The sequence below is a fragment of the Vulpes vulpes genome, chromosome 1 (assembly GCF_048418805.1).
Source record: "Vulpes vulpes isolate BD-2025 chromosome 1, VulVul3, whole genome shotgun sequence".
Taxonomy (NCBI): Eukaryota; Metazoa; Chordata; class Mammalia; order Carnivora; family Canidae; genus Vulpes; species Vulpes vulpes.
In genome coordinates, this window is record NC_132780.1 from 130,935,271 (window position 1) to 130,956,408 (window position 21,138).

General features: G+C 37.3%; 1 protein-coding gene across 4 annotated transcripts; it reads left to right on the plus strand.

Annotated features, from left to right (window-relative positions):
• The first annotated feature begins 826 nt into the window (after window positions 1-826).
• Window positions 827-5,619, plus strand: LOC112913647 (HLA class II histocompatibility antigen, DR alpha chain). Of its 4 annotated transcripts, none has more exons than XM_025990541.2 (5): window positions 827-1,011; window positions 3,033-3,278; window positions 3,739-4,020; window positions 4,321-4,486; window positions 5,225-5,619. In XM_025990541.2, exons 1-4 carry the CDS (start codon window positions 930-932, stop codon window positions 4,473-4,475), a joined length of 765 nt encoding a protein of 254 aa, XP_025846326.1. In that variant the 5' UTR covers window positions 827-929; the 3' UTR covers window positions 4,476-4,486; window positions 5,225-5,619. The 4 variants fall into 4 exon arrangements, with proteins under 4 accessions (XP_025846326.1, XP_025846328.1, XP_072585066.1 ...); XM_025990543.2 differs by having other exon boundaries at window positions 841-1,011; window positions 5,121-5,619; XM_072728965.1 differs by having other exon boundaries at window positions 841-1,011; window positions 5,345-5,619.
• The last annotated feature ends 15,519 nt before the right edge of the window (window positions 5,620-21,138 follow it).

Consider the following 21,138-nt stretch of genomic DNA (forward strand, 5'->3'; position numbering starts at 1 on the left):
AGGGACGTTATGGGAAAGCTCTCCTGCAGGTTATTATCTCTATTTCTCCCAGTAGAATAAGCTCTGCCAAATTTATTCCACCCTATTCATTGATCTAAGTTCCTCAAATGAGAGGTGTCCCCAGCAGTCTACTGCAATCTTTGATCATATTTAAGATGGTAGAGATTACAGTCCACTGTTTCTTATAGCCACTATCTATGGTGTGTCTACCATCCCTCTCTAGCTAGGGGAATGTTGACACTCAGAGTTTCTCTTCTGATATTCTCTCAATATAGTACAGTGCCAGGGATGCCTAGCTGAGTTGGGCTGAGTTGGCCATCTGGGAGTCTAGAGCACTGAAGGAGAATCCTGAAGCAAAAAGCTCCTGAAGTTACTTAAGTGAAGCTCTGTCACCCACTACTGCCAAGAATCAGGCATTCTCCATAGCATGACAACCTACCTTCTTTCTCAGATGATTTGTTGTCCCTTAAACAAACTCCCCAGCTGTCACAGCACAGAAGAATAATCTCTCACTAACTGCCATGTAGGGTGTTTCCATTGATTTTATTCTCACTAATGTGCTTCAAGTACATCCCTTTCTAGAACTTGGATTAGGATGAAACAGTCTATGGGTGAATGTGATTCTTGAACATTTGTTTATTTTGCTATTTTTATTTGATTATATGTATGGGGTGTTTTTTCTTTTTCTTTTCTTTTTTTTTTTTTTATTATTAAGAGCTTTACTTGTTTACCTGACCCTTTGACAAGAGCTCTTCCCCTAGCAACAGATGTGTCATCTCAAAAGTTTTTCTGATTGGCTTCAGCTCAACTTATTTAAATTTCAATCAGTCAAACTCTATCATACCATACATTCTCTCTTTTTTTTTTATCCGTGTCAGTTCTACCCTACTCTTTAGCTCTACTGACCTCCCAACAAATCACAGAAGAAAATGACCATAAGTGGAGTCCCAGTGCTAGGATTTTTCATCATGGCTTTCCTGATGGGTCCTCAGGAATCATGGGCTGTCAAAGGTAAGTGCTGAGAGAAACAAAACTTGGGATAGAAATTCTGAGAGCATTGGAGAGATAAATTGTAAATATTTGCAAGACTGTCTTTGAAGTGAAGGAAAAGTGTGGCAGGCATCATGTGGTCTAAATATGAAAGTATTAAAAAATTGTAGTTTGGAGGAGTTCTGATCTTATAAATTGAAGTCAGTCACATTTAGTTGAGAGGAACAAAAAATGGTATGGATTAATAGCATTGACTTTGAGATAAGGCTGACTTGAAGTGAAAATCTTTTCTGAGAGGCATTAACAAGCTACCCCTCTGGGCTTTAATTTCTTTTTCTGGAAAATTAGTAGATTTTGAAATCTCACATCATTTTGTGGGGATTAAATGAGAAAAAATATGAGAAGTTCTTGCAACTGTTTCTTAGACAAATATATGATATTTTTTTTGGCAAGTGAATCCTGTCAGAATATTTTAAGCACAGATATTGCATTGAAGATCACCAGAAAAGGAAGTTACCAAAAGCAACAATCTACCCAAAGAAGAGCAAGGGCAGGTATGCTTATACCAATTGCTCTTAATTTACTTCCTCTTAGGAGAAGGATGGCGCCTTCACCACTTCAGTGGATCTATGATCTATGGTCACAGCTACTTAGTGATTTTCTCAAAAGAGTAGAACAATGAATAAGGATATGGAAATTCTTTTATTATTCTCTGCCATCTGCAAAGCAAACGTTTACTGCTATGAAGATGTATTGTGAAAAAGTAACCTTTACCCAGACTAAACCCCAGAAAGGATGGCAGTAAGCTGGAAATAAGTAATATAATCATCCAGTTCCAAGACCCATGATAGAAACTGTATGTTTCTATTGCCTTGAAAGGGCCACAAATGGAGATGCATATATGATAAAATAGAGGCTCTTCCCTTGGGATGGAAGAGGAAGCTAGAGGTGTCTCTGTTCCTTAAGCAGTTTTGAACCTAAAATGCTTGTTATAAGCCTGTTGATGTACTAAGAAATTACTTACCTCATCTAATTCTTTTTATTATTATTATTATTATTTTTGAGAAAGAGTATGTGATTGCACAAGCGGGGTGGGGAGAGACAAAGAGAGAAAGAGGGAGAGAATCTTAGGCAGTCTCCATACTCAGCGCAGAGCCCAATTTGGGGCTCAATCTCAGTACCCTGAGATTATGACCTGAGCCAAAACCATCAGTCAGATACTTAACTGACTAAGCCACACAGGCGCCTCTCATTTAATTCTAAAGACAAATTCAAATTAGAAGCAAAACTTAAGAGAATATAATAGGAAAACCGCAAAGAAGTAGATAAAATAATCCATTTAAATCACTAGATAGGTAAATACCTGAATAAGAATTAAAGATTTAATTTGATCCAGAGTTCAGAACCTAGACTCTTATTTATTTATTTTTAAAGATTTTATTTATTTATTCATGAGAGACAGGGGGAGAGAACAGAGATATAGGTAGACGGAGAAGCAGGCTCCCTCTGGGGAGCCTGATGTGGGACTCAATCCCAAGACTCCAGGATCATGACCTGAGCTGAAGGCAGATGCTCAGTCACTGAGCCACCCAGGTGTCCTTTTAAACAGTGTTTCCCTCTTCTTAATAATCCAGTGCTCTGAGAGAGGCCCTAGAACTTTTGTTTAATTGTATTTAATGCCTGGGAAAATACAGTGAGTGATTCTCTTTTAGGAATTGCTGCTAGATTTCCAAAAAGGGAATCATTTCTCAGCTACTAGCATGGAACCTAACAGCAGCTTCACAAGAATCTAGGATTTTCAGCCTTCATTTCCTTCAATGCACCCTACCTCTGCCCTTCATTTCTCCCCTCCTAGCTCTGTTCAACATGTATGTTCTGCACCTGAGCCTCATCTTCCAGCTCATTTCTGCTCTCTGTCATTCCTCCATTCCACATGGCCAATCCCTTCCACTGCCCACACCCACATGTTTGTCTCACATCCTGGGTTCTACTTCCTCTCCTGCTCCTGGTTTCCACCCTAACTCTCTTCCCTGCCTTTTCAGAGGAGCACGTAATCATCCAGGCTGAGTTCTATCTGACCCCTGACCCATCAGGCGAGTTCATGTTTGACTTCGATGGTGATGAGATTTTCCACGTGGATATGGAAAAGAAGGAGACGGTGTGGCGCCTTGAAGAATTTGGACGTTTTGCCAGCTTTGAGGCCCAGGGTGCCTTGGCCAACATAGCTGTGGACAAAGCTAACCTTGACACAATGATAAAGCGCTCTAACCACACCCCGAACACCAATGGTACCTGCTGCACTCCTAGACATGGGAATCATAACTTTGAAATAGATGCTTCAGCTTATGTGTTACATTATTGTGACTGACTTTCCCTCCCAGGGGCCTAGTGTGGCCATAAACAAGTCCCTACTTCTCATGCCACAGGCCCAAGAATTTCATATGAGTTTGTTCCTTTCCTGATGTGCTCATATCTCATCCTTACCATCCACAGTCACTTATAGAGCCATTGCCCCAAATCTATGCTGGGGAGGGGGGACAGGAATGAAATTATCTCCAGTGCCTAAAATATCCTGTATATCTTACACCACAGCACTGGTTCCAGTTCATGGAGGAGAGTATCAGAGATAGGTATCTGAGACTGTAGTACAGATCCTCAGGGCAGAGTTTCAACTGCTTATTCTGTTTCAGTGGGAGGGAGAGGGACTAGCCCAAGCAGGGAAGGCTAATTTCTGTCCTATGTCCCCAGTACCTCCAGAGGTGACTGTACTCTCAAACACCCCTGTGGAACTGGGAGAGCCCAACGTCCTCATCTGTTTCATCGACAAGTTCTCCCCACCAGTGATCAATGTCACGTGGCTTCGAAATGGAAACCCTGTCACCACAGGAGTGTCGGAGACAGTCTTTTTGCCCAGGGAAGACCACCTTTTCCGCAAATTCCACTATCTCCCCTTCCTGCCCTCAGCCGAGGACGTTTATGACTGCAAAGTGGAGCACTGGGGTTTGGATGAACCTCTTCTCAAACACTGGGGTATGGACCATCCTTCCATCTCCTTTCTTTTATGATTTTCCCCGGTGATGCATATGTCTGGTGCTTTGGGATGTTCCCTAACTCATCCATAACAATTGCTATGACTCCTATTCCTTGTCTTCTCCCATTATTCAGTTTCACCCACCTTTTAATATGCATTTCCTTCATACATCATTCTGTCTTCCTCTTATTTAATTGATTGATAATTATTTTTTTGACAGAATACCCTACCTTTGATTCTAATTGTTACGCCATACACAGTCATTACTTCTGTACTGTACTCTGTTTTATTTTCCCCAGAGTTTGAAGCACCAACCCCCCTCCCAGAGACAACAGAGAATGTGGTGTGTGCCCTGGGCCTGATCGTGGGTCTGGTGGGCATCATTACTGGGACCATCTTCATCATCAAGGGCATGCACAAGGTCAATGCTGGTGAACGCCGAGGGCCTCTTTGAGGCACTTTCAGGTGGGTTTGATGTAGTTAGAGGAAGGCATATATATAGAAAGAATTATCCAAAAGAAGGAAACAGAGTGGGGAGAAGGATATGTGATATCTTTAAATGAAAATGATAGGAAAGTCATGACTCTTAATTTATCTTTGCGAGAACAGAATCAGACATTGACACCATCTGGTATCCCAAAACTTTAAGATCCCATATTCTCTCTTATACATGTGTACCTATACCACAACCTCAGTCTTAGAAATTATCTCCACTACCCAATACTATTGTTTCACATAATACTAATGAATCAATGATCTAGGAAAGATTTGAGTACTTTCTGGTATATATTTTCTGAAACAGTACCTCAGCTCAGAAATATTTCCAGAGCTTGGCTCTTTGGGGGTTAGGATAAATTCACCGCATAAATAAAAATCTCCTGAAGGCCAATGTCTGTTTTTTCTTCTCCAATCTGAAAAGTGGTGTTGAAACTTCTAAGAAAGGGTAAGCTCTGGAAGCTCTGGTCTGCTCATTTATGTTCACTTGGAGAGTGGGAGATGCAATTCATGCTAGAAAGTTTCTATTTACTAGATAGAGGTCAAGTGAATATTTAGAGACACTTCCAAAGTCAAAGGATTTTTCTTTTTTTTTTTTCTAAAGGGGTTCCAAAGTCAAAGGTTTAAGGGAGAAGAGGAATGAATCTGAAAAAAAGAGCTTAAAATAATAATCTTAACTCTTTAGTAACTATGTGTGTCCTGCTACAGGCAATGGAGTTTCCTAGAGAGAAGATCAGTGAAGAAATTTATGCTTCAATAGCTTTATAAACCTGGCAATACTCCAACTGTTCACCTCACTGAGAACAACCATTTTTTTGCATTTTCCAGACTTTTAGATATTCTAAGAAAAATGATGTCTTCCTGATCTGATATCTAGTTATTCTCTCTGTGCTGACCGTTCTTGGATCCGTTTTCCTCCATTTTCTACCATCATTTTAATATCACCATGCAATGCCTCTGGAATAAACCCCATAGGATCTTTTCTCTACTATGGAACCTTGTGAATGTTCAAAACAGATATCTCTTCTACACTTAGTGCTTTGGTTTCTTCAAATTGTGATTGTGATTTTTTTTTAACACAATAAAATATTTGATGGATCTGAGATGAAGTTTTTATGTCTAAGCCAGTTCTTCACAGGGACAAGGGAATATATGTGATCCTTTCATCCTGAAATGTGTGAATGTTGAATGTATGTGATAAGTTCTATAAGCAGTCAGAAATATCTAGGTTTGGGGCATGGGTGGCTCAGTCATTTAAGTGTTTGACTCTTGATTTTGACTCAAGTCATGATCTCAGCATCCTGGGCTCCGCATTCAGGGCAGTGTCTGTTTGAGATTCTCTTACTCCCTCTGCCCCTCCCCCTGCTCATGCTTTCTAAACAATAAGTAAATAAATAAATAATCTTAAAATAAAAAGGAATATCTAGGTTCATTATGACCATGTCTCATTCACAGCATCTGCAAGTAATCCAGTTGCTATGGTCCAGTCCCTCTATGGAAAACTCTAGAGTAGAGTTTGTTTGTTGAGAGATCTCTGCTTAGGAATGATTTCAGAATCTAGTTTTGGTTCCTGATTTCCAAGTCAGTGATACATGTGGATCTTTAGTAGAATGAATGTTAAAGCATAGGGTTTAGCCGCAGCTAATAGGCAAGACTGATGATGGGGAGCAGATGAGAGTGGAGTGCAGAACAGAGGAGGATTTACATGTTACAGGATTTACATATCAATGACACTCCAGATTTAACGGAAAATAGGATAGGACACTGTGGATCAGCATTACCCATTTTATTAACATGGTCTTTGATGCCTGTGTCATTACTAGATAAATGGTCTGACTTATTCCTGAAACAATCTTATATTGGATATGTATTCCCGTGCAGAAAAATCAAGTAAAAAGTGGAAAGTTCGGGGAAAACGTGACATTAAAATAGAGTGAAAAAATGTTTGAGATACAGTGAGTTCTTGCTTACTTCTCTGTGAAGCTATTACTTGAAATTTATTTCTAACTAGTTACCAGAGCCTACCCCAAACCATAAAGATCAATTATCCTGACAGTTTGATAGAGTAGCAAATACCAGATGTTGAATTGACGTCAACTTGGGCTTCATCTTACTCTACATTTACTAGCCGTGTATTCACTGATACCTTGCTTAACTCAACTTACTTGATTTGTTTCATGAAAATACTGATGGCAATTTTTACACACTGAGTTATTATAAGATTAAAGGACAAATGCAGAACACCTGGGTGGCTCCGTGGTTGAACATCTGCCTTTGGCTGGGGGCATGATCCTGGGGTCCTGGAATAGAGTCCCACATCAGGCTCCCTGCAGGGAGGCTGCTTCTCCCTCTGCCTCTCTCTGCCTCTCTCTCTAGCAGTCAGAGATAAATAAAATAATTTTTTAAAAAAGGAATTAAAGGACAAATGCAAGAAAAGTAATTATGTCTCATGCTTAGTGATTGCAAAAAATTATAAATTCCATTGTTTTTTCTCAAAATGTTTATAACCTGATGATAAAAATCCCAGAAATGCACAAATCAAAGCAAGATCACTTTGAAGGGCAGCAGAATAACTCATCTCAAAATATGCCACTCTGGCATAAGGCTTATTTTGAGGTGATAAGGCGTTTGAGGTAATAAAATTGGTGTAGATTGCTTGTTAGCTGAAGAAGGACTCAATGCCATAGCAAATACCTCCTGCTGCTCCTGGATCAATACCTCTGATATTATAGAAAGTCAGTACAAGAAATTAACAAGCCTTTTGGCTAAAACACATTGATACCAACTGGTCTGGTTCATGGAGGTCCTGACAAAAAGCATACTTCCCTCCCTTGGTATTCTCGTCCTGATAGTCATCATGAAGCTGTGTTCCCTCAAGGGTCTCAAACACATGCTCAGAGCCATCAGCAGTATATCAGATGGTCTCACTGCATTTGGAGAAACAGAAATGACATGAACAGTGAGGTGCAAACACCTTTCACAAACCTTACTTTATAACCTATGAGTTTCACAGGGAAACAAGAACCACTTAACCCTGATAGTGACCAGAGTGGTACTAATACCAAATTTTTGGTCTACCTCTTATGTGTACAAGGATAACCAAAAGGGGATAATTTTTGGAGTAATTTTACTAGGAGGCCATTAAACTGAGATGGCTCTAACAGCTTGGTAACTTACATAAGCAAACTGAAACCTAAACTAGAGTCAATCCCTGTAAGCACTCGTATCCCAGCAAATTCACCAATAGCCCAATGGGCTTTTCCAGGTAAGGCAACTGAAGAGAATATAGCCAATCAGGAAATTGGTAAGTGCTTTGCCTCTGCACCTGTTCTACCAAAGCCTATTCCTCCAGCTCTTGTCACAGAACTCTTCACCATTTTCAGGTTGGCACAGCCAGACTTGAATCATGTTCTCAAGTAAACACTTAGAAATTGCCTTATGCCTTAGTTTATCTAACACCTTAAAGGACTTACTAAAAACTAGCAAGTTTCTGTACTCTGTGGCTTAAAGAATCAAAGGCACATCTTTATAAATTTGAAAATAGTCACAGGTGTTTCTTTTATGCAACTCCCATTTTTTACCATAAATAGGTGGCAATAGAGAATACACTAAAACTCAGACATATGTGGCATAAAAAAGAAAACATCTACAACCTCCCATATAAAAAGACATTTTTTGAATACTTTACGTTTAATGAGCAGTTTTAGGTTCACAGAAAAATTGGGCACAAAATACAAGAGTTCCTGAATTTCCCCATCTTTCCCCCTCCCTGCTCCATACAGTTTCTCCTATTATTGATACTTGTCAGCAGGGTGGTACATTTGATCTTACCACATTGATGAATCAACATTGATACATTATTATTTACAGATGTCTATAGTTTAGAATAGGGTTCATTCTTTGTATGATATAAATGTCTATAGTTTGCCTTTTCCAGAATGTCATATAGTTGAAATCATACAGTGAGAGTTTTTTAGTCTAACATGATTCTTTCATGTAGCAATATGCATTTAAGGTCACCACGTCTTTTCAAAGCTTAATAGCTTTCTTCAAATTGCTGAATAATACTTCATTGTATGGACGTTCCACAGTTTATCAATCCACCTGTCAAAGGACATCTTGGTTGTTTCCAAGTTTCACAAAGCTGCTATAAACATTCCTGTGCCAGTTTTTGTGGGGACATATGTTTTCAACTCATTGAGTAAATACCAAGGAGAATATTGCTGAACTGTAATATAGGAGCATGTTTAGCTTTGTAAGAAATCACCACAGTGTGTCTTCCAAAATAATTGTAACATTTTGCATTACCATCAGCAAGGAATGAGATCCCCTATTGTACTGCATTCTGGCTTGCTAGCATTTGGTGTTGTGAGGGTTCTTGATTTTACCCAGAAGTCCACCTTAAAAATTTTTTTAATTTGAAATAATTATAGATTCACCAGAACTTGCAAAGACAGTATAGATAGACCCTATGTACGTCTTATCTAGTTTCTCCAAATGATTATACATTAAAAATTATAATACCATATCAAAACCAGAAAACATATTGGTAAATGTGCCTGTTTCCTCCCATGAGTACATCTGTGTGACCACCACCATAGTCAGGCACAGAACTATTCCATTACCAGAGAGTTCTCCCTCATGCTGCCCTTTGTATTCACAATCACTTCTCTTCAGACCCCATCACCTAACAACTGCTAATTTGCTCTCCATCTCTATAATTTGTTATTTTGAGAATGTCAAATAGATGGAATCATTCAGTATGTGGCTTTATGAGCTTGGCCTCTTTCAATTAGCATGATGCCCTTTAGATCTATCTAAGTTGTTGAATGTACCCACAATTTTTCCTTTTTATTGCTGAGAGTCTTCCATGATATGGACACACTTGTTGCAGGGCCTTTTGGTTGTTCCTAGTTTAGGGGAATGACATATAAAGCTGCTATGCAAATTTGTGTACAGTTTTGTGTGAACATGAGTTTTCATTTTTCTGACATAAAGGCCATGAAATGTGACTCCTGGGACAGGAGGTAAGTGTATGTTTAGTTTTTAAGAGACTGCCCCAAACTATCTTCCATTTCACATCCCCATCAGTGCAGGAGACATCCAGCTTCTCTGCATTCTCATCATCATTTGACCTTGTCATTATTTCATATTTTAAGTGCTTCAATAGGTGTATAGCGATGCATCAGCATGGTCTTAATTTGCATTTTCCTAATAGCTAGTGATGTTGAACATCATTCAGTGAGCTTATTTTCCATATGAACATTCTCTCTGATAAATGTCTCTTTGTGTCTTTCTCCCATTTTGTAATTAGAGTAGGTGTGTGTGTGTGTATCTTAACTGTGGAGACTTGGGAGTTCTTTATTGATTCTAGACATATTTGTTATGTTTGTTAATATTTGCTCTTTGTTATATTTTGGATGTTTAGATATTTTGTCTTTGTCTATATCTAACCTTTTCAGTCTCTCAAAAGGATATATTTTTTAATGATTTTATTTATTTGAGAGAGAGGGAGAGAGTGAGTGAGTGAGTGAGAGAGAGAGAACATTAGGTGGAAGAGAGGCAGAGGGAAAAGCAGAAGCATAGGGAGAAGCAGGTTTCCTGCTCAGCAGGGAGACTAATGTAGGGCTTGATCCCTGGACTCCAGGATCACAATTTGAGCTAAAGGTAGACACTTAACCAACTGAGCCACCCAAGTGCCCCAATAGGATATTTTTCAGAATAAAAGTATTTAATTTTTACAAGGCCCAATTCATTGATGTTTCTCCTTTATGGATCATGCCTTTGATGTTATGTCTAAGTAGTCTTCACCAGCCCAAAAATTTCCTGCTGTTTTCTTCTGAAAATTTTACACTCCCATGTCAGGCTCCTTGCATGGAGCCTGCTTCTCCCTCTGCCTGTGTCTCTGCCTCTCTCTCTCTCTCCCTCTCTGTATCTCTCATGAATAAATAAATAAAATAAAATCTTTAAAAAATAATAATAATGATAATTTTTTCCTTTCCTTTTTTTTTTCTTTTCCCTTTGATTTTGCTTGTTTGTTTTGTTTTTGTCTATGGATATCTATTTTGTCTATGGATGTGAAATGTGTTCCAACACCATTGTTTGAAAAGATTATCCATACTCCATTGATTTGCACTGCACCCTTGTCAATAGTGAGTTGGTGTGGGTCTATTTCTGGACTGGCTATACTCTTCCATCAGTCTATGTGCCTGTCCCTCCACAATACCCATTAGTCTTGATATCATAAGAATGTATATAAAGGTTTTAAATCTGGCTCGCACAATTATTCAACTTTATTTTTCTTTATCAAATTTAGCTTCATCTATCCTAATTTCATTGCTTTTTCATATATATTTTAAGATAACTATTAGAATTTAGAATAACTGTCTACAACCATTAAAAATTTAGCCGAGATACGGATATTAATTGCATTATATGGGGATATCAATTTGAGTGAGAATTGACATCTTTACTCTGTTCAGTTTTTCAACTGATGAATATGGTAAATATCTTCATTTATTTAGACCTTCGATTTCTTTCATCAGCATTTCAGATAGAAGTCCTGTGCACACTCTGTTGGAATTCTTCTTTAGTTTTTCTGTGCTTTTCCTTACTTTTTTTTTTTTGAGTGATTTTAAATAGTATTGTATTTTTAATTTTTAATTTTTGTTTTGCATCTTCATTACTATATATAGAAAAACAATAGATTTTTTTCTGTTGATCTTTAGTCCTGCCTTCTTATTAGTTTTTTTTTTTTTTTTTTTTGAGGTTTTATTTGTGTGGTGGGGGAGCAATTCCTTGGGATATTTTATGGAAACTATCATCACATCAAATGAGTGTAAATATAGTTTTATTTCTTCCTTTCTGATGTGCCTTTGTTCTGAATACCTCCTATTCATCTTGTTGATGATGGGGGGTCCCCCACCCTAAAGAAGATGAGATGGTTTATGAGATTAACATGGACAGATGAGATTAACAGCTGTTACATGTACTCACAGCCTGAGAGAGAAGGACACTACATTCTATATAGGGGCCCATGAAGGTTGCATTCGGGAACACAGGGAATCATCAGGGCTGAGAGGCAAGCTTTGTAGGAACAAGAAGATGAAGTGCCTCCGGGTTCCCACAACTGGATGTTATTGGTTTTTTTGAATAGTTCTATGGGCAGGCAAGGGAACTGAAGCCCTTAGGTTGAGGAACAGGTGGAGTGTAGCTTTTCAGACTCAGAAGTAGCTGAGTGAAGTCTTTCCTTCCAGGTTGGGGAAAGATACCTGGTCTAAGTGTGGGCACTCATAGTTATGCTTTCGGCGGCCCTTTAAAGGCTTTGCCACAGTAATTAGCCCCTTCTGTCTTATTGATGGCAAGGATTGAAGGAGTGCTCAAATGAGGTGTTTTGAGACAGCAAACACTTTAGTAAATGCTCCAGGGGATTGATGCTCCTCAAAGTAGCCTAAAAATCCTCAGTAAAGGAAGTCAGAAGAAAGGTTTTAATAGGATAATACTGAGGATGATTTTAAATGGGCTAAGGAAAGCCTTACCTAATCAATCTATTTGCACACCGAAATTGAGAAAGCTGCTCATTAAACTAAACAACCCGAGTGAAATACTGACAAAATTGAGCTCAAAAATATCAACTCCTGTGCTCGCTTCGGCAGCACATATACTAAAAAAAAAAAAAAAAAAAATCAACTCCTTCATACTTCCTACTTCTCTACCTTCTTCTTATCCTGTAAATGAGATACCAGGGATTGAGGCATTAAAATCAAAATCCTCCTTCTCCTCACCATGCTAAGGCAATGAAAGTTCTGAGGTCAAGAGCTGGCTAGAGTAGAAGCTGATATTAAGAGGCTGATAGGAATTCTTGAAGGCCTTCTCCATTAAGAACAAATTAGGACAATGTACCCAGAGAGGAAGAAGCAAATTGAAGGCAAAGTGATCAGATGGATAGATCAACCGATGATGTCTTTTAAGTGACCACCCAATTCCCTGAGAGATTGAAAACAATAGTTACCCTAAAAAAGAAAACATCATTGCTAAACATGAAATATAGGCCCAGAAGGAATTCAAAGTCCTTCAGATTCTCTAGGAACTCTTATCTAGACCATTCTCTGTTCCTAAGCCTGAAGAAAAAAGAGGTGACATGTAGGGGATGGGGTGGTGTGAGGGTTGTGTGGAAGCTTCTTAAAATTCAACTGGCTAGAAAAACACTCTGCTCCAAATCTAACCCAGTTTCCAGAAGATTACTTGTCAAGGATACATACAAATCTTTACTATCTGTGTTTATATATATGTTATAAATATGAGATTGCTCTATCACTGGATATTATTGATAAAATTAGTTTGTAAAATAGCTCTTTTCAGTTGGTGTGATGACAGGTATTTATAAGAATTAGGCTTTTTAAAATTTACAAGTCACCAAACAACAGATGTTGACAAGGATGCAGAGAAAGGGGAACTCTCTCACATTGTTGATGGGAATGCAAGCTGGTACAGCCACTCTGGAAAACACTGTGGAGATTCCTTAAAAAGTTAAAAAATAGAGCTACCCTATGGCTCAGCAATGTACTTCTAGGTATTTACCCCAAAGATACAAATGTAGTGATCCATAGGGATACCTGCACCCCAATGTTTATAGCAATGTCCACAATAGTCAAACTATGGAAATAGCCCAGATGTCCATCAACAGATGCATGGATAGAGAAGATGTAGTATACATATACAATGGAATATTACTTGGCCATCAGAAAATGAAATATTGCCATTTGCAACAATGTGGATGGAACTAGAGTATATTATGCTAAGCAAAATAAGTCAGAGAAAGACAATTATTTTTAATAAATTTATTTTTTTATTGGTGTTCAATTTGTTAACATATAGAATAACACCCAGTGCTCATCCCGTCAAGTGCCCACCTTAATGCCCGTCACCCAATCACCCCCACCCCCCGCCCACCTCTCCTTCCACCACCCCTAGTTCGTTTCCCAGAGTTAGCAGTCGAGAAAGACAATTATTATATGATTTCACTCATATGTAGAATTTAAGAAACAAAATAGAGGACCATGGGGGAAGGGAGGGAAAAATAAAACAGGATGAAATCAGACAGGGAGGCAAACCATAAGAGACTCTCAATCATAGGAAATAAACTGAGGATTGCTAGAGGGGAGAGGAGTGGAGGGATGGGGTAACTGGGTAAAGGACATTAAGGGGGACAGGTATGTAATGCGCACCGGGTATTATATGATGAATCACTGAACTCTATCTCTGAAACTAATAATATACTATATGTTAATTAATTGAATTTAAATTAAAAATAAATAAGAAAAAAATTTTAAAGAAATAGGTGTTCTAAACTCAAAAAGATAGAAACTAATCCAAATATTTCTCAAGTTCCTGAACACCAGAAAAATATTCAGTATTAAAGCTAATGTAAGGTTATTTGTTTAATTAAAATAGACATGCCTTCACATTTATAAGCATTACAATTAAAGCATCTTTTTCTGCCTGCATTTACTTAAGTCAAGCAAGTTGATACGCTCCCTGCTTCAAAATGTTTTTTGTTAATAAAGCTCCAGAGAATGAGTAACTTTGATATCTTGTAAAGTTTTTATTGGTAATCTAAGCATAATTGTCAAGAACAAGTAAATTAGATTTTAAAAATTGTAGGTAAACCTTTAATAGCTTCCAAAATCTTTATTAACCTTAAACTTTGAAGTTTGCCAGATTAAATAATAAAGTGGGTTAAATTCATTGGATATCTAAGTCTTTCCCAAATAAGATAAAATATTGAAACACTAATTTTTAAACATAGGTTTATCTAATTTTGTCTTATTGTTGTAGAATTGCAGGGTGTTTGTCGAAGAATGAATCTTCCAGACACAAAAGGGTGAAGTAAAGTGAAAGTTTATTAAGTGAAGGTGAGAGCAGAAAAGAAAGAAACAAGCTCTAGAGTGAGAGGGGTCCCAAATGAGTTGCCATTGAGGACTGCCACCGGCAGTCTCTTGTTGAGAATCGACTGGGAAGCTTGTGGCCTTGAGATTCTGTGCCATCTTGGTTTGTTCCCTTATACCTTGTTCTGCTCTGTCTCAGCATCTCCACCTGCCAGCAGTAGTTCTGGAGTCTAGTCAGAGGCGTCAGGGGCCTCCTATCTCTCCTGCCTAGACCTTCACCCCTTTCCTTCTCACAGGACAGGACCTGTGGGCAGAAAAAGCTGTACTGGGATTGTGAGGAGTGACTGACCATGTACTTTTTGGTTAGTGAGGGTTAGGAACAGCACAGGTCTCCAAGGAATCTGACAGCAAGGCTCTCAGGGCTTTGAAGGGCCAGCTGCTGCCATAAAAGGTTTTAAACATGCCTTTTAAACAGGAAGGCACTGAGGCAGCCACAAGCTCCATGACAAAGGTCATGCTCTGGCACGTCTCAGGGATCTATCAGTGGGCTACAAGCTGTAAGGAGATTGTTGCTAGGAGATTTTCACTTTCATTTGGTTCCATATATTTTCTATTTTCCTTAAGACATTCTTTCTGACTCAGAAGTATGTTGTTTGGTTTCTAAGCATTAGGAATTGTGCTGGTTATCTTTCTAGTATTGTTTGTTTGTTGGTTTGTTTTGTTTTTTTTTTTAACATAGCCTCCACATCCACTGTGGAGCTCAATACGGGACTTAAACTCAAAATCCTGAGATCAAGAGTTGGATGCTTAATCGGCTGAGCCACCCATGTTCCCTCCTGTTATTGATTTTCAGCTTAATTTCATTGTATCCAAAGAACACAATCTATATGATTTCAGTTCTTTAGCATTTGTTGAAGTTCCTTACATGGCCCACAAGACCATCTACCTTCAAAGAGATTCCATGGACACTTGAAAACAATGTGTATTGTCTTCTTGTTTGGTGGAATGGTCTAGAAGTGTCAATTAGATCATACTGGCTGATGGTGTTAAGTTCTATATTCTTGCTGAATTTCTATCTCGTGGTTTCATTAATTGTTCAGAGAAGACTATTGAAGTCTTCAAGTGTATTTGTGTATTTGTATATTTCTTTTTTCAGTTCTATCAGTTTTTGTTTCACTTATTTGCAACTCTGTTGTTTGCTGCATACACATTTGAGGTTGCTATGTCTTCTTGGAAGACTAGCTATTGTATATTGTTTCTCTGCATCTCTGGCCATATTCTTTGTTTTTTTGGGGTTGTTTTAATAATAAATTTATTTTTTATTGGTGTTCAATTTACCAACATACAGAATAACACCCAGTGCTCATCCCGTCAAGTGCCCCCCTCAGTGCCCGCCACCCAGTCACCCCCACCCCCCACCCTCCTCCCCTTCCATCACCCCTAGTTCGTTTCCCAGAGTTAGGAGTCTTTATATTCTGTCTCCCTTTCTGATATTTCCTACCCATTTCTTCTCCCTTCCCTTCTATTCCCTTTCACTATTGTTTATATTCCCCAAATGAATGAGAACATATAATGTTTGTCCTTCTCCGATTCACTCATTTCACTCAGCATAATACCCTCCAGTTCCATCCACATTGAAGCAAATGGTGGGTATTTGTCATTTCTAATGGCTGAGTAATATTCCATTGTATACATAGACCGCATCTTCTTTATCCATTCATCTTTCGATGGACACCGAGGCTCCTTCCACAGTTTGGCTATTGTGGACATTGCTGCTATAGACATCGGGGTGCAGGTGTCCCGACGTTTCATTGCATCTGTATCTTTGGGGTAAATCCCCAACAGTGCAATTGCTGGGTTGTAGGGCAGGTCTTCTTTGATCTGAGTCCTACTTTAACTCATATAACCATCTCTATTTTTTTGTTAATTGTTTTCTAGGCTTATCTTTTTCCATTCCTCTATTTCAGTCTTCCCATATTATTAAATTTGAAGTGAGCTTGTTGTAGACAGCACACAATTGGATCATTTTTCTCCAGTCTGGTGTTTGTCTGTTAACTGATGTTTTTAGATCATTTACATTTAATGCAATTATTAATATATGAGCACTTATGTTGGACATTGTATCATTTGTTTTGAGTGTACACAGCTCCTGAATCTTTAGGTGCATGACTTTTGCCAAATTTTGGAATATTCAGTCAAGTTTCCATCAAAAAGTTTTTCAGTATCACTTCTTTTTCATCTCCTTCTTGGTCTTGAATAGCACAAATATTTTATCTTTATTTGTAGTCCCACAAAATCTCCTACATGAAGTAATAATAAATATTATGAGCAAGTTTACAAAAATAAATTTGTATGTAGTGGATAAATTACTCAAAATGTGCAATGTATCAAAGCTCACAAACAGTATATAAAATTAAGAGTTCCACATCGAATAAAGAAAATAAGTCCATTATGCAAAACTTTTCCACAACAAAACCCCAAGTTTAGCATTCCAGTAAAGTCTTAAAAGTATTTAAGAAAGAAGCCATCCTAATTTATATGAACTTCCAAAAAAGTGAAAAGAGAGAAAACACTTGCAAATACTTCCTATGAGACCAGGATAATCTTTTTTTCAAAACCTGATTCTGTAACAAAAAGAAATATACAGACTCATCACTTTTATAAAGACAGATGCCAAAATCTTATGAAAAAATTATCAGATTGAATCCAGTGACATTCAGAAAGCATAATACATCATGGCTAAGCGGAACTTATTCCAGGATTGCAAGATTCTTTTAACGTTTGAGAATTAATTAATGCAATTTACCATATTAAGTTAAAGAAGGAGACAAGAAATATAATCATCTTGATAGGAAAATAAAATATCATTGGACAGAACTCAACACCTGTACTTAATTTTTCAATATCTAGATTTTAAAAGTTCTATGAAAAGGGAATTTTCTTGATTTAACAAAGAATAGTTACCCTACTACACACATCAGACTCATTTTATTACCCCCAATTTCCTACCTTTGGCAATCACCCATCTGTTTTCTGTATCTGTGAACAAGACTTTTTGTATTTTTGGGTTTGGGTTTTTTGTTTTTTGTGTTTTTTGTTTTGTTTTGTTTTGTTTTGTTTTGTTTTTTGGTTCAACATATAGGTGAGATCACTTTAATTTGCCTTTCTTGTTGTGATCTATTTTACTTAGCATAATGTCCTCAAGGTCCATTCATGTTGTCACAAATAGCAAAACTTCATTCTTTCTTATGGCTGAATAATACTTTTTTTTAAAAGATTTTGTTGATTTATTCATGAGAGAGAGAGAGAGAGAGAGAGAGAGAGAGAGGCAGAGACATAGGCAGAGGGAGAAGCAGGCTCCCTGGAGCCTGATGTGGAACTCGATCCCAGGACTCCAGGATCATGCTCTGAGTCGAAGGCAGACGTCTAATCGCTGAGCCACCCAGGCATCCCAGGAATAATATTTGTTGATGTATGTATACCATACTTGCTTTACTCATTCATCTCTTGATGGACATTTAGATTATTTTTAGATTATTTCCGTATCTTCACCATTGTAAATAATGCTACAATGAATAAGGGGATGCAAATATCTTTTCAAGTTAGTGTTTTAATTTTCTTTATTTAATCACCCAGAAATGGATTGCTGGATCAAATGATAGGTCTATTTTTAATCTTTTTGGAGAATTTCCACACTGTTTCCATAGTGACTGCACCAATTTAATTCATGCCAACAGTGCACAAGGGTTTGTTTTCTCCACATCCCTACCAACAACCCTTGTTATTTTTGTCTTTTTGATAATAACCATCCTAACAGGTATAAAGTGATATGTCATTGTGGATTTGATTTCTTTTTTCCCTGATGATTAGTGATGTTGAGCATCTTTGCATGTGCCTGTTAGCCATCTGTATGTCTTCTTTGGGAAAATGTCTATTCAGATCTTCTGCTCAAATTTAATTGGATTGGGGTTTTTTTATTGCTACTAGTTGAATGAATTCTATACATATTTTGGATATTAACCCCTCACCAGATATATGATTTGCAAATATTTTCTCCCATTTTGTAGGTTGCCTTTCATTTTGTTGATGGTTTCTTTTACTGTGCAAAAGCTTTTTAATTTGATGTCATTCCACTTTTCATTTTTACCTTTATGGCCTTTGACTTTCATGTTCATCCCAAAAAAATCATCACCAAGATAGATGTCAAGGAGCAGACTGCCTATGTTTTCTCCCACGAGTTGTATGATTTCAGGTTTTACATGCAAGTCTTTAATCTATTTTGGGTTAGTTTTTGTGTATAATGTAAGATAATGACCCATTTTCATTTATTTGCATGTTGCTGTCCAGTTTTCCCAATACCATTTATTAAAGAGACTATTCCTAGCCCATTATATATTCTTGAAATGCTCTACTTTAAAACTCAAGTGTTCATAATCTACTTCTGGAGTCTGCTATACTGCTGTATTTAACCAATAAGGAATCAATCCCAAAGAGTGTCAAGCAAAATTGATATATAACAGGTTTAAGCATTTTATCAAACTTAACACTCATTGTCTTTGAAATTTTTCTGGGAAATATCTTTTTCCTTATAAAATTAAGTATTAACATGTTAACTTCTAAGAACAAATAGTCCTTTTGCTTAGTTGCTGTTTTTTTTTTTATTATAATTGGGTTTATAACTACATTTTAATACTCCATGTTAAAAACAAATCCTTAAAACCTTTATTGATGCACCCCTCAACCTATCATCCTTCATGATGAAATAATTTAAAATAATAACACTCTAATAGTTCCAGATACTATAGTTTCCTTACCTAAAATTGTTCTCTTCTACCCGCTCTCACATTTCTTTCTTTCTGAAGATTATTTGCTCCCATCTTTCCAATGCATCAAATGAGGCAGGCCCCACAAAGCATGAAGCATAGTTTGTCTGAGACTACCACTGTCATTCTGTGGTCCTCTCAATGTGTGGAGGAAGTAGGTCTACTGAGAACACTTGAAGAAGGTTTAGTTCTCCCTTATAAAAATGTATGAGGAGAAACTGTTCCCTTTTCCTGTCTTTGGAAGTTATGAAGAAAATGAAGCCTAAAGCTACTGCAGGCATCCTACTACCATTTCAGGAATACTGACTTGTGGTGTATGATAAAGAGAAGAGATACAAAGTCCCAGGATCACTAGCAACACCACTGGCCTGATGAACTCACCAGCTTGGAGGTTAACTACCCAGGGTCTATCTGCTACATGAGACAAGGAGTTAAAGTCAAATAAAGCCAATTAAATTGATTTTTCTCCACTAGCAACAGAAAGCATCACCACTGAAATATTCCTGCCATACTTTTAAATTCTACATTATAATGTCACACCATAGATCTCAGATAAAATGAGACAACTCTTTTCTGCATCTTAAAGAACACAACAAAAGTAAAGTTGCAACCCTGGGATCAAACAGCGTCTGATTAAACCATATAAATATTGAACACATGACTGTTAGCTTATTAAATTCCCACAGGATGATAACCTGTTTCACACATTAATGCATAATAGAACTATAATATTTGTAAAATAAACTTTGAATTGGCCTGTTGTCTCTTATAGTGGAGAAATTGTGCTGAAATAGCTATTAACTTGAATTGAACTTCTGAATCTATTGTCTACTCTTTAGATTTGATTTACTTTTCAAAATGACTTGTCAACAGATTATGATAGCAGAACTCATCATCTCCTTAACCAATTTAGGTGTATTCTCTGAAACCTTTCCAACTTTTTTACATTATTGAAGTCTATGGAATCTAGAGCTATATACTGATTTACAATTATAGTTCCACAGTGTCCAAGCTCCAAAAATACTTGGTTTACTTTTCTAATTTGTTTCCGTTATGTACTTTTTGTCACATTTTCTTCATCACTACAGTTTGGTTTTAATTTTTACATATTGACTTTTTAAATTTTTTAAGTTATTACATAAAATGTTTTTAGGATCCTCAAACTAAAACTATTAACTAAGACATGTTGAGAAGATCCAGCTCTCATCTCTGTTCCCTTCAACCTACTCATTCATTTTGCCCAAGAGGCAATGGTTTTTAAAAAAATCCTCCATTGTCATATATAGAAAAGTAAGTAGATTAGATAGATGAGAGATAATTATAGCTGGATGTTATAGATAAAGTGATATAGCTATATATTCCTATTCTCTTACTCTATCTTTCAAACAAATTGTTGTGTGATGTACAAACTCTCCCGTACCTGTGCAAATGCCTTTTGGAGATTATTCCATTTCAGGATGGTTATTTTTCCATCCAGCTGCATGGTATTTCATTGTTTGCATGGACATCAGAGTATTCATAATTTCCCCTTTCTTTCCCAGTTTTCCTCTGATTTCTGCTAAGACAATATCTATCTGGGATGTTCCTGTAGATGGTAAATTTATATACAATATGAAAGGTCTCAGAAATGCATCTTTTCCCCTAGAGTTGTGGTTTTGTCCTGATGGTCTGAGACCTATTTATGGGGAAGGATGCATCTCAAGTCAAAGTGTCAGCATGCCACGGATGTTTACCTGAGAGACAGAAAAAGATGGAAGTGTAGATAGAGCTCCCCATCAATATAATGAGAGGGATTTACTCAGTTTTAGATACTTTCCTATAAAACTCAAGAAGGGGGAATTGTGAGCCTCCCGCATTAGGCATGGAGCCTACGTAAAAAGTAAAATGAAATTAAAATTTAAAAACTGAGGCA